Below are 15,724 nucleotides of genomic sequence, written 5' to 3' on the forward strand. Positions count from 1 at the left end.
TCTCTCTCTCTCTCTCTCTCTCTCTCTCTCTCTCTCTCTCTTTCTCTCTCTTTCTCTCTCTCCCTCTCTCTTTCCCTCTCTCTCAGAGTCGCCCACCAGTACCAGCCCAGTGCTGGGGGGACGTTTTCCACGCTGTAGCTGCAGGTAAGAGACCCCCCAGTTGGGGGGGGTGGCGTGTGAGGGAAGGACAGTGTTACCCCAGGCGGGTAGAGGGGGCCGTTTGAGGGGCCAGGAGCCGCTTTTCCCTGAACTCATTTACGGTGGGTGGGGGGCTGCATACCCCGGGCGGGGATACCAGGCATTTCGGTGGGGTGGGGGCGCCACCAGCAGCCAACATCTTCAGCCCCTCCTGCGTTACAGGGAGCCTGGCGGGCTGGAGAGGGGGTGCCTCCTGAGCACCGAGGGGGCAAGAACACCCCACCCCGTCTGGAGAAGCCCCCACTCTCGCGTTCTCTACCTCCGCCCCCGACTTCCTGTGTCTGGGTCTCGTCTTTCTGTATTTGCACATCTGTCAGGGGTCTCTGTCCTGCGGAGTCTCTGTGAGTCCCTTTCCCTGTATCCCTGTCTCTCTCAGTCTCTCACTCTTGTCTCTTCTCAGTATTTCTCTGTGCCTGGGTCCGTTCAGTGTCTTTCCAGCCCTCTGTCTCTAAGTCCGTGGTTTTTCTGCTTTTCTTTTTCGCCATCTCTGTGTGTTTCTCTCTCTCAGCTTTCCTGTGTCTCTGTCTCGCTGTCTTTCCACATCTCCGAGTGTGTCTTCCTCTCCCCTCCCTGTCCCTTCCCCTCTCTCTCCCTCGTTTCCATCTCTGTCTTTAGGTATCTGGTCTATGTTTCTCTCTCTCTCTCTCTCCTCTTCTCTTCCTCTCCCTGGTAGGCCGTTAACTCTCCTCCTACACACCTTTGTCTCCGCCCCTGGCTGGGGGAGACCTGGAGGAAGAAGATCCGCCCTGCAGAGCGGGCTCCCCAGAAGGCCTCTCCTCCCCCCTGCCTTGTTTCTGGCATTCTGAAGTCAGTCCTTCTTGTAGTCTAACCTGTACCCTTTGTAGTGGAGATTGAACCAGTCCTTTCTTCAGTCTGACCCCCCATTCCTCTTCATATAGAATGGACTAGTCTATCCTGCAGTCTAACTTCCACACCTCCAGCTGTTCGTCCGTTCATGACTCATTAATCCTTTTGACAATTACTGAGCACCTTTCCTACTCCAGGCGCAGCGCTAGGTGCTGGGTGAGGCCAGGCCGGTCGCTCCTGCAGTCTCACCTCCACCCTTCTCATGGTGTACCAGCTTCAGACCTGTCTCTCAGTGGGGATGGATCAAAAGCTTCTCCACCACCCCTTGGGGGCTCCAAGACAGCCCTTCTTAGTCTAGAGGTCTCTGACCAATACATCCTCTTCTTCCCTGGAGGGAAGGGGGCCCCAGAGAAGGTGGGCGAGAGTGAGTGACAAGGGGAGAGGTGTGAGCCAGAGCCTGCAGCCCACGCTGTGGTGGGGTGAGTCCTCAGGTGCCCACGTGGGGCTCCAGATGGGTTGAAAAGAGCGCCAGGCTAGCAGTCCCACACACTGAGTTTCCATCTCTGCCCTGCCCCTGGCTTGACTGCGTGGTTTGGCCAAGCTCTTTCCCTGTTTGGACTTCGGTTTATCCATGGATGGATCATAGCCCTGAGCTCTGAGACTCTGTGTGTGTGTGTGTGTGTGTGTGTGTGTGTGTGTGTGTGTGCATGCACGTGTGATCCCCAGGCTGGGATATTGCGTGGCTCACCCTGGAGCAGTAAGTGTGCATGTTTAGAAGCCCACGTTTCACGTTTCTCCCCACATTGCATGTTTCTCCCCACTTCGCACATTCCTCCGAGGGGCAGTGCCCCCCCAACCCCTGCCCCCAGCCATAAGCACAGTCAGGAACCACTGCCTCCCTCATCAATGTGAGGGACGTGAGGGAAGGGTTTCCACCGGGCATGCCAGATGGGACACCCCCCCCACACACATTAAGCTTGCAGTCCCACTCTCTGGATGAGGTATCTGAGGTCCGGAGAAGCATGTGAGGTGGAACTGGGGTGCTCGTTACTGACCCAGCTGGCCACCAGCCCAGGATGGTGGGGAGAGATGGCCCTGGGAGACAGAGCCAGCCATCTGCCCTCCCCAGCTCCCACCCTGGCCTCAACCTGATCCTTTTGCCCCCGGATTCTAAACCTAGATTAGGTTTCAGGGCTGCTGGTGGACAGAGAAAGGCAGAGACAGGAGCCTTGAGCAGAGGGAGCCCGGCTGTCCCCAGCAACAGGGCTCAGACTTCTTGATTGTTCATTTTGAAAATATTTATCTAGTGCTTTCTTTCCTCCCCTAAGGCCTCAGTGAGAGGAAGCCAAGTTTTTGAGGAAAAGGGATTGAACCAGGCTACTTTGCCCAGCCCCTAGGCAAGGAGGGCAGGCACAACATCCATCAGTTGACCCTGGTCTCCCTTGAGGACTGCAGCAAGAGGGGCAGGTATTAGACTTGAGGGTGGGCTTCCCAGGCCATGGCCCTTCCATGAAAGGGAATTAGATGCTTTAGATGAATTTGTGACTCCCAGGTGGCCCTTGTTTCTCCTGAAAGCCAGGGAGGACGGGAAGGTGTTGGGGGGAGAAGAGCATGAGTCTTTGCTTTGGATCCTGGTGGGTTTGTAATTATGGCTAAGTCGTTGCTAATTAGGGGGCTGCTAACTAGACATATAATTAGGGGCCTTGCCGATGGGGGCTAATTGTGCGGTGGCCCTTTAAGAATCCCCCCCCCTGGCCTACACACACACACACACACACACACACACACACACACACACACACTCCTCAGGGAAGTCCTGCCAACATTCTGCCTCCCTTTCCCGGAGGAGCCAGCTCCCAGCCCGTGAGTACGTGTGAGTAGGTGGGTGTGTGTATTGGGAGCAGGCTGTGGGTTAGACTCTAAGAAGAGCTGTTTTCAGACAGAATGAAGGTACTGGGAGAACTGAAGCTGGTGGCCAGGAGAGGGGTCAGGGGCTGATGGAGGCTCCAAGAACCCCTCCCTTCCTCTCTCAGGTGTTTTGGTTTGGTTTTTAATAGGCTCCTGGGTTACCATGGCAACACAAGGGCGGGGCAGAGGAGCTGCAAGTGGGGCCACTCAGGGCCACTCTTGGAGTGGAAGAGTTCGTGCTAGGGGACTTTGGGCAAGTAATTTAACCTCTCTGAGCCTTGGTCCTCTCATCTGTGAAATGGCTGGGGCCTCCCCAAAGGGGGCTGGTTTCACTTTGAGTAGAGTAGTCAGGGAAGGTGACATCTGAATGGAGACCTGAAGGAGGAGGAGGAGTGGATATGTGGGGAAGAGTGTCCAAGGAAGGGGGAATAGCAGGTGCAAAGTCCCTGAGGCAAGAACTTGTCTGTTGTGTCTGAGGACCAGAGAAGAGGTAGGTGGCTGAGGGTGAGTGAGCAAGAGGGAGAAGGAGAGAGATGAGGCCAGAGAGGGAAGATGAGGCCGGGGGGATGGTGGGCAGATCGTACGAGACCTTGTGAGCCAGGCAGAAGACTTTGGAACTCTAAGTAAGAAGAGAGCTGTGAAGGGTTTTGAGCAGAAGGGGGATGTGAACTGCTTTGCGTTTTTAAAGGAAATCTAGACAAGATACAGAAATAGTCCCTCAAACCCAAGACCAGAGACAGGAAGAGAAATACTGAAACAGTGGAGACCCCACACCCACAAACGGGACAAAGAGCCCAACACAGGGCTCATGTGTCACAGCTGCTAAGGAATTGTACACCTCACAGAGACCCAGGGGTACTGGAGAGAGACACCTGCCACCATTGTGGGGAAGGATGTGAGTGAAAGAGCCTCTTAGCAGCCCCTCTCCAGCTCTACCTGAGACAGACAGAAAAACAGACACCCCAGCACCCACCACAGCCCAAATCCCAAGGAGGAGCCCTCTGAGGACCAAGTTGGAAACCATTAGAATCACCTAACGAATCACTTCCAGCCCCTTGCCTCACCCACTAAATTATTCAGTCTGTGTTCCTCTGTGCCTCATCCACTGCACGTCTGTGAGATTCGTCTGTGTTGTTGGGGATATCAGTTGCCCACACCCCCCTTTTCAGTGCTGTATACTATTCCACGGTGTGCCCGCTGCACACCATACTTCTCCATTTTACTGCTGATAGGCTCCTGGGTTGTTTCAAGATGGGAGCTATTACACATAAAGGTGCTGTGAACACTCTTGTCTGTGTATTTTGGGAGAAACATGACCTATTTCTCTTGGGTGCATACCTGGGAGCAGAATTGCTGAGTCGTAGTTTGCATGATGTTCATCTGTAGTTTCCCGAAGTAGTTAGACCAATTTACACTTCCATCTCCTACGCATCTGTCTTTCTCCCTTGGTCTCTGCCTGGCACTCTCTGTATTTCTTTGTGTCCCTCTTCCTTTGTATCTCTGTCTCTCTGTATCTCCCTCAGTCTCCATCCTCCCTGTGTTAGTCCTCAGCAGCTCCCCTGCCCCATTCTCCACCTCCAACAAACCTTGACTTGTGTGTGTCAGCGAGGGGTGTGCTCCCCTCACGTAGACTTCCTCCTCCTTCCTCACAGGACCCCACCACCCTCCATGGCTCCCCTGGCCTTGGTGGGGTTCGCGCTCCTCCTGGGGGCTCCCCCATGCTCGGGGGCAGCCACACCGACCCCCTCTCTGCCACCTCCCCCAGCCAATGACAGTGATGCCAGCACGGAGGCATGCCAGGGCTCCAACCGCTGCCAGCCGGGGGTCCTGCTGCCCGTCTGGGAGCCCGACGACCCATCGCTGGGTGACAAGGCGGCAAGGGCAGTGGTCTACTTTGTAGCCATGGTGTATATGTTCCTGGGTGTGTCCATCATTGCCGACCGCTTCATGGCATCCATCGAGGTCATCACATCAAAGGAGAAGGAGATCACTATCACCAAGGCCAATGGCGAGACCAGCGTGGGCACCGTCCGCATCTGGAATGAGACCGTGTCCAACCTCACACTCATGGCCCTGGGCTCCTCGGCACCCGAGATCCTGCTGTCTGTCATCGAGGTCTGTGGCCACAACTTCCAGGCGGGCGAGCTAGGCCCAGGCACCATCGTAGGCAGCGCTGCCTTCAACATGTTTGTGGTCATTGCGGTGTGCGTCTATGTCATCCCGGCTGGCGAGAGCCGCAAGATCAAGCACTTGAGAGTCTTCTTTGTCACTGCCTCTTGGAGTATCTTCGCCTACGTCTGGCTTTATCTCATCCTTGCGGTCTTTTCCCCAGGTGTGGTCCAGGTGAGCAAGGACCCATGGACACCTCCTTGGTGCATGTGTGTCTGCAAAATCCAGAGGGATGGCTTCCTGGGCTTGGAGAGTCAATCCATGTATCTGCAGAAATGCATGCTCACACCTGAGAGGGCCACCAGGTGCGGTTGTGCAGGTCATGCACTGCACAAGAGGGCTGGAGAAGGCAAGGTGGGGCTGACATCCAGTGGGTGCTCCCAAGCCAGGTCTGGATGGCGCTACAGGCCTGGAAAGGGCTCGTCTACCCAGAGAGAAGTGCCATTTGCAATGAACCCATCCAGAAGGGGCACCTTTGAACTCACACGAGGGTATTGTGTGTGCTAACAGAGTCCTGTGATAGGTGTAATGCATACTGCAGTGCACAGTCTAGCCAGGTATTCGCGAGGTGTGTTCACGTTTTCCTGCACTCCCTGCCTTTTGCATAATTTATTCTTGCTTTCACAATAAGACACCCCCATTCGCACAATTCATGCTCCAGTTGAGTAATTCAGCCTTGTGCTTTCTGACAGTGCTAATTGATTTGGGTAACTGGTGCAATTTGCATAATTTATCCAGGGACAGGCACAGATACATGCCCACATCTGCGTAATCTAACTCTGTATTTACCAGATATGCAGTGGTGGTTTGCACCATTCATTCATTATTCATATTTGATTTCTGATGTTAGGATAATTTATGCCACTTCATTGTAATTTATACTCATACCCAATCTGGCATAGGTATCAACCCAGTCCACAGCAAGGACCACTTTGCATAATTTATTCCAATAGTGAGACAAAATTGAGATCCACAGCTGCATAATTTACACCCATATTCACATATTCATTTGCTTCTCATTTGTCCAGTGTCTTAACCAGCATACTGCCTAGTCTTCCTTTAAAACAGTTGCCTAATTTATTTCCCACAATTCTGACTGCTACCTATATTTGCATAATCTATTTATGGACCTGCCTAATTCATTTGCATGTATGCATAATTTATTTGAGGCTACCCAGGATTCCTTCACACACACATGTGTAATCTAGTCATTTATATCCATCAGGTGTTGCCAGTTATAGTTTTTTTTCCAGGAAAGATATGAAGGTAGAGGCATAAAAATTCTTGAAGATGATATCGAGGCTGACCTGAGGCATCAGAAAGCACAGTGAGCAGAGAGGGAAATGGTGACACCAAAAGATGGGGATGAGAGCGAGGGAAAGATAGGTACTATGATTGACTTGTGACTGTGATGTTCAGTTTCTGGCTGCTATAGGGAAATGTACAGAACGATGCATCACACAGTTTTCATGCGCTATTAAAAAGGCTGACCTCCTGACTTAGGTTTTTAAAATGGCCTTTGATAAGGATTTACACCAAAACTGTGAAAAGAACTTGACACCATGGGTGAGAAGTGGGGTGGAGGAGAGATTTCCCGCAGAGCAGTAGTCGGTTTGGAGGGAACAGAAGGTATAAGACACCACAGCTCTGGGTGAAGAAGTAGCCATGGAATATCCTTTTGGGAGTAACACAGGGACCAGAATTATGGGACAGTTTTGTGAAATCACTGAAGGAACTGGCATAGAATAAAGGTGACACCTAGGTGAGTGAACTGGGGCAGTGAGAAGATTGTCTGACTCTGGATTTTCTCTGGAAGTGCTGTGTGACTTCAGGCAAAGCCCATAACCTTTCTGGGCCTCAGTTTTCACATTTGAACCATGGAAGGGGTTGAACTAGACCATTGGTCCTTGAACCGTCATGCCCAATGCTCCCTTTTTATAAGAAATATTTTGTTACATCCCTTTTACTTTGCTGATGTGAAATTCTTAGATAAACTCTAGTCTCTGAGTTTGGTGTGTGGACCCTGGAGCCAAGGGCCTCGGTTCAAATCCCACCTCCGCTTCTAGCTGTGTGACCTTGGGCAAGTTCCTTACCTGCTTTGTGCCTCAGTTTCCCCACCTGTTATCTGGGGGTCATCATAGTACTGACTTCAGACGGCTGAGTAAGGATCAGCTGAATTCCTACATGCGGAAGGGCTTAGAACAGCGAGCCTGGAACAGAGTGAATGTGAGCTGTTCTTTCCGTGAATGAAATTTGCCTGCGTTGTTGGTTTCCCAAAGTCAGTATAAACCATGGACTGTGATATGAAGGAAAGGAATCTCTAATAAAATAGCCTGCATTTCCACACATAAATGCTTTGACATGACAACATTAAACGTCATGACGAGGGAGCCAGATGCCGGCACCTGTGTAGAACAAACAAGTTTGGGCTTAAAAGGCAGAAAAAGATCAGACACCATTTAATACAAGGAGTCAGGCAGAGGACCGGGTAGCCATGAGGTTAAAAATGAGCATATTCAGCGTATATTAAATCATACAGGAAAATACTTCATATTACAGAAGATAGAGTTGCGTTCTAGACTCCAATTATTATAAGCAGAGTTTTCACTGACGTGCATGTCCAGTGAGATGGTCTGAAGTCAGGCAGGACATGGGACAATTCTGTATTGTGTGGGGCCATCCCATGAGTCACTGGGTGTCACCAGGCTGGGACCATATGCCCCTCCCCAATTATGGTGGCAACCCATAAACAACCCTAGATTTCTGATACCCCCCTCTTGGGGGCATTTCTGTCCTCTGAGACTTGAAGTTGTTTCACTCCCTTCCCAAAGTGGGCAAGTCCACATGCCCTTTCTCCGCGGGTGCCCTAGAAGATGTGAACCTGCCAGAGTCACCTTTGATTTACCTGCAGGGCGGAAAGCCAGTCTTCGGGGTTTGAGATTGTCTTCTGAATAAGAGAGACTCCCCCTCAATATACACAATGGCCAGTTCAGTGAACACAAGGCGAGGGTTCATTTTACAGCTTGTGCAGAGAGTTCTGCTTCTTTTCACAAACCTGCCTGGTGGCTTTCGTGCGGTTTTACTGCTTCTGAGTCCTGCCTTTTCTCTGAGACATCAGTAAACACAGCGACAAGGGGATGTGGCAATTGGATCTTAAAGGATATTTTCCCTACTAGTCTCATTTTTAAGATACCTCTGGGGCAATCTGATTGTAAATACTCTTTAATCTTTTCTTCCTTATCTTTAACAAGAAAGGTAAGATTGGAGTCTTTACCTGAATATTTTCAAGAAGAACTGTCAAGTATTGGTGGATGTTTCCTGTATGTGCCCAGGCCTCTGCCAGTCCACGGGCGGACTGAATCCCGGGCCTCAATGAGCCCAAGATAACAGCACGAGGCATAATAATGATAATAATAATGGTAATGGTAATTTCACGACTTGAGTATTTTCCGTGTCAGGAACCGACAATGCTGCATGCTAGGTGTACATAACTCGTCCTGGGGATGTCCCCATTTTATAGACAAGAGGCTGGGCCAGGCATCCCTCTTCTAGAATGAGGATCTGAGCTCAGCATTGCCTTGTGCCTCTAGGGAGGCAGCATATGGACATGGGAACTCCTTTTGTGAGGCTGTGAGAGGAGCCAAACTTGTGCCTCTTAGAATCACAGCCCCTAAGGGCCAAATCCTAAGGCAGGAGAGAGCCTGTTCAGGGCTGTAGTCACTGGTGGTCAGGGAGAATAGAGGCAGTTTGGGGAGGAGGTGAGCAGAGTGCAGACCCTGGATGATGAGTGGGGTTTGGAGAAGTGGAGACATCCCAGGTTGGGTGGGTGGGTGGGGAGGGAATGGAGCAGGAAGAAAAACAGATGGAGGGACAGAGAGGCAGGAAGACACAGGCTTTGCCCCTGGACAGGGGCTGGGGCTGCAGGTGCAGGGATGCTCTCGCTTGGTGGTGACTGAGGACGTCTGGGTTCCAGGTACTTGGGAAGCTGGGTACGGTTCTCAGCGTGAGAAAAGGTGGATGAATGAGACGAGGGGAGACAGGCGGGGTGGGGGCGGGGGCTGAAAGAAAGAGAGAAACTTGGAAGAATCTCACAAGGGAAAGAGATAGGTATCTACAAAACATATAAAAGGACATGGAGACGAGTCAAGAGGCAACAAGAAAGGAAGAGGGACAAGAGAAGGAAAGATTTTAAAAAAAAAAACCAGAAAACGGACAGAGAATGAGACAGAGACAAAGACAGAGATGACGACAGGGAGAGAGATGGGGACAGAGACAGGGATGAACAGAGAAGAGTGCCAAAGAGAGAGACAAAATCAGGGAGAAAGAGAGGGGGAAAGGAGATAGAGAAATGAGGAGAGGCAGAGAGGAACAGAAACAAGAATGAAAGAAAGGGGCAGAGACAGAAGACCGAGATGAGGAGAGATGCGGGACAGGGACGGGGGAAACGCTTGGTGAGGATGGGGACCCAGCAATGGGGAGACGGAGACCCTGACAGCATGCAGGCGGGCAGGCGGGCGGGCGGCTGCGAGCGCGCCCCCTGGCGGCGCGGCGGTCCTGACCTGCGGCTGCCCGCAGGTGTGGGAGGCGCTGCTGACCCTGGTCTTCTTCCCGGTGTGCGTGGTGTTCGCTTGGATGGCCGACAAGCGGCTGCTCTTCTACAAGTACGTGTACAAGCGCTACCGCACCGACCCGCGCAGCGGCATCATCATCGGCGCCGAGGGCGACCCCCCCAAGAGCATCGAACTGGACGGCACGTTCGTGGGCGCCGAGGCACCGGGAGAGGTGGGCGGCCTGGGCCCCGGCCCCGCCGAGGCCCGTGAGCTGGACGCCAGCCGCCGCGAGGTCATCCAGATTCTCAAGGACCTGAAGCAGAAGCACCCTGACAAGGACCTGGAGCAGCTGGTGGGCATCGCCAACTACTACGCCCTGCTGCACCAGCAGAAGAGCCGCGCTTTCTACCGCATCCAGGCCACGCGGCTGATGACCGGCGCGGGCAACGTGCTGCGGCGACACGCGGTGGACGCCTCGCGCCGGGCCTCCCCAGCCGACGGCCCCGGCGAGGACGAGGACGATGGCGCCAGCCACATCTTCTTCGAGCCCAGCCTCTACCACTGCCTGGAGAACTGTGGCTCGGTGCTGCTGTCTGTCACCTGCCAGGGCGGCGAGGGCAACAGCACCTTCTACGTGGACTACCGCACCGAGGACGGCTCCGCCAAGGCCGGCTCCGACTATGAGTACAGGTGGGTCCCGGGCAGGGAGGATTGGCTGGCTACTCACAGGTCATAGGCTCCCCATCCAGCAGCCTCCAGGCTTATGGATCTCCTGGCTACCACTGGCGCCTATCCATACCCTGTTATGGACAAACCTGCAGCATTCATTCATTCATTCGTTCATTCATTCACTCATCCATTCACTCTTGAGAGCCTACTTTGTACCAGCTACTGTTAGGCATTTGGCACACACTATTGGACAAGGCAGCATGGCTGTCCACTGTTTACAAGCTGCCCCTCCCATGTTCATTATTTGTGGGTTCTTGTGCTTGACGCCACAGTTAATATTATAGCTCCATTATATGTATCATTAGCTGGTAGAACAAGTACCCACACACACATACACACACACGACTACTAAAGTAAAAGTGCATACTAACCACCTACTGAATGCCAGGGGTATACCGTCGTGAACAAGACAGCTAACATCCCTACCCTCTGGTTACAGTAAGGCTGAAAACTGTTAAACATATAGAAACGCCAGGTGATGTAAGTGCTATGTGGGGAACATTAAGTAGGATAAGAGGAGAGAGATGGTGCCCAAATTGTCCCCAGTTCTTTGGCTCCACCATAAAGCAACCCACCTTTTGTACTGTCAGTGTCTCACTGCCTCAGTCCTTCTCCTCACCCCTCTTTGAGCAGACCTCGTTCAGCAATTCCTACTGGGCACCTACTATGTGCCAGATGCTATTTTTAGGGGCTCAAAATAGCACAGTAAACAAGATAGATAACTGCTCTGTCCTCATGTGGCCCACAAAATTCTTTATCTATTTGTAGTTCTCTTGTCTATACCACACTTTCAAGAATCAGCCCTTTACAATATAGTTTGTTAACTGCTGTGCAATTCCCCCATAATTTCCTATAATAATATTAAAAAACTTACCACTGTGTGTCAGAAATGGATCTGGGCAGTGGGGACCAGAAGTGAATGAAACACAGAAAGTCCCTAAGTTGAGACAGTGTTCTCATGGGAAAACATTAAGAAGTATACACCAAACACATAAAAATGTGAGGGAGTGCTAAGAACTGTGAAGAACAATAAAGCAGAGGATGTGAGAGACAGTGTTGGTGGCTGAGCATTTCATGGGTTCCACCTGCTAAGTTGTCTGCCACACCCCTCTCATCTTCTCCCTGGAGTAAAGCTGAGACTGAACTGTTCACAGATCTTTGGTTCTGCCATCACACAGCAGCCAGTCCCTCATACCTTGACTTTTATCGTTCTAGGGCTGTAGTCTCTGCTTCACAGATCTTGAGTTCTACCATGGTGCCTCAGCAAAGACCCTCGGTAGCCCAGTTGACACCTTGAACAGCAGGGGCTATTCCCATCCCAGTTGACATTCATAGTCCTGGCATCACTTATCAAGGCAGCTTAGGGCCAGGACTGGGAGGGAGGACACCTGGGTCCCAGTCCAAGCTTGGTCCTGGACCCTGTTCCTTGGGCAAGTTCCCACCTCAGTCTGGGCAGGCAGAACTATCATACAGTTGTTGAGGTTGTGCACTGCATAAAAGCACCACATCTAAAGAAGCTCTGTTCACAGTGTAGATTTATATGTTTATTAGGACAGTTTCCTGGTTCATGGAAATAAAGTGTCTTGAAGAAGGGAAGCCTTTTTAAAATTTACCCACAGGCATCACATGGGCTAGGGTGATCCTGTGGGTCTCAGTTTCTCCAAACTAAATGTGATCTCTGAGGCTCCCAAACAACACAGTTGTTCCAAGATTCTGAAATGTAAGCTCCTATAATCCTAATGAGCTAAGGGTCTAAATTTTTAAGCATCCAGAATTGCCCCATTTTGGTATTCTAATCTGCACCCCAACCAGTCTCTGATTTGATAGTTCTAAGATTGTCATCTTCTCAGATTTTGTGCAATTTGGAACATGAGTCCCATGAATCTAGCCTTCCATGATTCTGATACCTAATTTCTAAAATCCCCATGTTCTTTTTCTCCCTAACTTTTTAGTTTGAAATTTTTCACACCTACAGAAGGGCTACAAAAGCAGTTTGCTGAACCACATATAACCTCACCCAAATTCATGAATCATTCATATTTTGTCCTGATCGCATTCACTCTTTCGCTTTAATACATAATATTAATAATTATACAGTATATGAGAGTTGCAGACATCATGACCCTTCACCCACAAATACTTAAGTTTGCATCTGCTAAGAATGACATTCTCCTACATAATCTCAAACAATTACCACACTCAGGAAACTTAATACTAAATCAATAATATGACTCAATCTACAGTCCATGTTTGTATTTCCCCGGTTTTCCCTGTAACATCCCTTATGGCCGTGTTTTCATTCCCTCCCTCTCTTCCCATCCAACCCAGAACCACATGATGTGTTTGGTTGTCATGTGTCTTTAGTTTCCTTCCATCTGGATCAATCCCTCAGTCTTTCCATGACTTTTGTGACCCCGGCACTTTTGAAGGTGATAGGCCAGTTACTAGAAAAAGTCACAATTTGGGCTTGTCTGATGTTTCCTCATGATTAGATTCAGGTGATGCACTTTGGGCAGGAATCCATGGAAGTGATGCTGTGTACTCGGTGCACAAGAGGCACATGGTGCCTGCTTGTCCCCTTGCTGATGATGTCCACTTTAACCATTTGGGAAAGATGGTGCTAAAATCCTCACATTTTACTGTCCCTTAAGCTTACATTTCTAACATCCATAAACTAGGATTCTAAGATTCTAATATTAATATGCAAATATCACTAGCTAACTTTTGTTGAGTGCTTCCCCTGTATTAACTCGATCCTTATAACACCATGAAGTAGACACTATTATTAGTTCCATTTTACAGAGGAGGAAACTGAGGCTCAGAGGGCTGCAGAATCCTAACTGCCCAAGATCATACAGCTGGCATAGTGGCTGAGTCAGGCTTGGAACAGCTTGGCCTGCCCAACTGGATGCTCTAGCCACCATGGACAGCGTCCCCAAGGACAGCAGGCTACAGCAACAGGGAGCCCCTTATCCCTGTACTCCAGGTCTTGCCATCAGTTCTCTCTCTATGCCAGAATCTTGTTGTCCCTCTACCCCTCCCACAGGGCTGGGCTTTTGGAGAACTGCAGCCCAGGACTTCTTTCTTATGAAAGTGACAATAGTAATGACAGTGAACATTTATTGATCGTATAGCACATTTCAGAACCGGTGCCAAGCCCCCGATGTGCATGGTGAGAGTAGCTGGGAGGGGGAATTATAGATTTTTGAGATGCATTAACATCCCAGAGCCACTTTGATGTCTAGAGCCACTTTGATGGATAGCGCATCTTGTGTGTGCTTCAGAGACTTACATAACTGATGCTCTTTTAAACCTAAGCCAACTCATGTCCCTCCTTTGCTCAGAGGTCTCCACGTGATTCCTGTCTCACTTGGCGTAAACACCAAAGTCCTCACCGTGGCCAACCAAAGCCTATGACATCTGCTTCTGTTCCCTCTGTGAAATCATCTCCCACCCTCTCCCCCTTGCTCCCTCTGTTGCAGCCACACTGGCCTCTCTGCTGTTCCTCAAACACTCCAAGCCCATTCCTACCTCAGGACATTTGCACTGGCTGTTCCCTTTACCAGGAACTTTCTTCCCCAGATATCCTTCACACGGCTCTCTCCCTCAGGTCTCTGCTCAAACGTCACCTCCTCAGAAAACCTTTGCCTGATCACCCTAACACAGCACTCTCTCCTTACTCTCAACCCCCTTCCTCTATTTTTCTCCGTAGCATCATCACCACCTGACATGATGTTTATTATTCATCACCTGCACTAGAACAGAAGCTCCATGAGGGCAAGAATTTTTCTCTGATCTGGTTTTACTGTTATTTCCCCAACACTAAGAACAGTGCCTGGCACACAGCAGGTGCTTAAAAAGTATTTGAAAGACTCAACTGCAATTAAATCATTAAATGTGTAATTGTCACTGTAATATGGCTCTGCCATAGGGCTGTAAACCCCATGAAGACAGAGCCTGTTCACTGCTGTTTCCAGCACTGCCCAGCACAAGGCACAGTGCAGGTGCTCAGGGAATGTTTGCTGAATGAGTGAATGATGCCAAGTTAAGCAGTGTGGTCTTTCTTTTGGGGGTACCTGGGGACACAGAAGGGTTTATTGGAAGTTTATCTACTCCAAGTGTGATCCATGTACCAGGATCATCTGGGCGCTAGTTAGAATTGCAGTCTTGAAATTTGGAGCTATTGAACCAGGATCCACATTTTAACAAGATCCCCCAGACGATTCATGGGCACATTAAGATTTCATAAGTGTGGCTGTGGAACACTCCAGGCTCCCTCTTCACCCTGGGACTTTGCATGTGCTAGTCCCTCTGCCTGGAGAACTCCTACCCACTAAAGCCTCCCTCAGGAAGCCTGCCCTGATTTCACCTTCATCATTATCTGTGTAATGCTGGCCCTCCCAATCCCTCACGGTGGGAGGGACCAATTCTACTTTATACCCCTTCTGCATCCCCTCCCCACCCCGGAAGACCGTCCTGATTCACCCTCAGTATTACTTGTATGCCTGTCCACCCGCACACCTGTGAGTTGTCGCTTGGCGCGGCCCCCTCCTCCGGGAATCCCGCCCTGATTCCCTCACCCCCCAGCCGTTGACCGCCTGCCCTTCACCCCTTTCTTTCTTTGCTCCTCCGCTGCAGCGAGGGCACGCTGGTGTTCAAGCCAGGCGAGACGCAGAAGGAACTGCGCATCGGCATCATCGACGACGACATCTTTGAGGAGGACGAGCACTTCTTCGTGCGGCTGCTGAACCTGCGAGTGGGGGACGCGCAGGGCATGTTCGAGCCCGACGGCGGCGGGCGGCCCAAGGGACGGCTGGTGGCGCCGCTGCTGGCCACCGTCACCATCCTCGACGACGACCACGCAGGCATCTTCTCCTTCCAGGACCGCCTGCTGCACGTGAGCGAGTGCATGGGCACCGTGGACGTGCGCGTCGTGCGAAGCTCTGGCGCGCGCGGCACCGTGCGCCTCCCCTACCGCACGGTAGACGGCACGGCGCGCGGCGGCGGCGTACACTACGAGGACGCGTGCGGCGAGCTGGAGTTTGGGGACGACGAGACCATGTGAGCAAGCAGGCCCGCGGTCCGGGAGACGAGCGGGGCCGACGAGAAGAGTGGGGCTTGATAAGTGGGCCTGGTTTTTGAATGGGTGGGGCCTGGGCGGGTTGCTCCCGGGAAACGGCAAGGTCTAGGAAGGTGGGCAGGACCCAGAGAGGTCCCGGGACGAGCAGAGGATGGACGAGAGGGGAGTGACAGGGCGTGGCCAACGTGATGGGATGAGACGTGGGCGGGGCCTGGGAGAATCGGGCTGGTTTGGGGAGAGGAGGGAGGGACCCCCGGAGGAAGGGCCAGGTAAAGAGAGAGAG

General features: G+C 51.4%; 1 protein-coding gene across 6 annotated transcripts in view; it reads left to right on the forward strand.

Annotated features, from left to right (window-relative positions):
• The first annotated feature begins 8 nt into the window (after positions 1-8).
• The window catches only part of SLC8A2 (solute carrier family 8 member A2), a 29,634-nt gene continuing 13,918 nt past the window's right edge, over positions 9-15,724 (forward strand). For all 6 annotated transcript variants that reach the window (XM_019625225.1, XM_019625222.1, XM_019625224.1 and 3 more), the window contains exons 1-4: positions 9-144; positions 4,566-5,256; positions 9,658-10,322; positions 15,000-15,422. In XM_019625225.1, the coding sequence (XP_019480770.1) occupies positions 4,582-5,256; positions 9,658-10,322; positions 15,000-15,422 (1,763 nt within the window). In that variant the 5' untranslated portion in view covers positions 9-144; positions 4,566-4,581. The remainder of the gene's footprint in view (positions 145-4,565; positions 5,257-9,657; positions 10,323-14,999; positions 15,423-15,724) is intronic.

Source organism: Hipposideros armiger, unplaced genomic scaffold, assembly GCF_001890085.2.
Source record: "Hipposideros armiger isolate ML-2016 unplaced genomic scaffold, ASM189008v1 scaffold_619, whole genome shotgun sequence".
Lineage (NCBI taxonomy): Eukaryota > Metazoa > Chordata > Mammalia > Chiroptera > Hipposideridae > Hipposideros > Hipposideros armiger.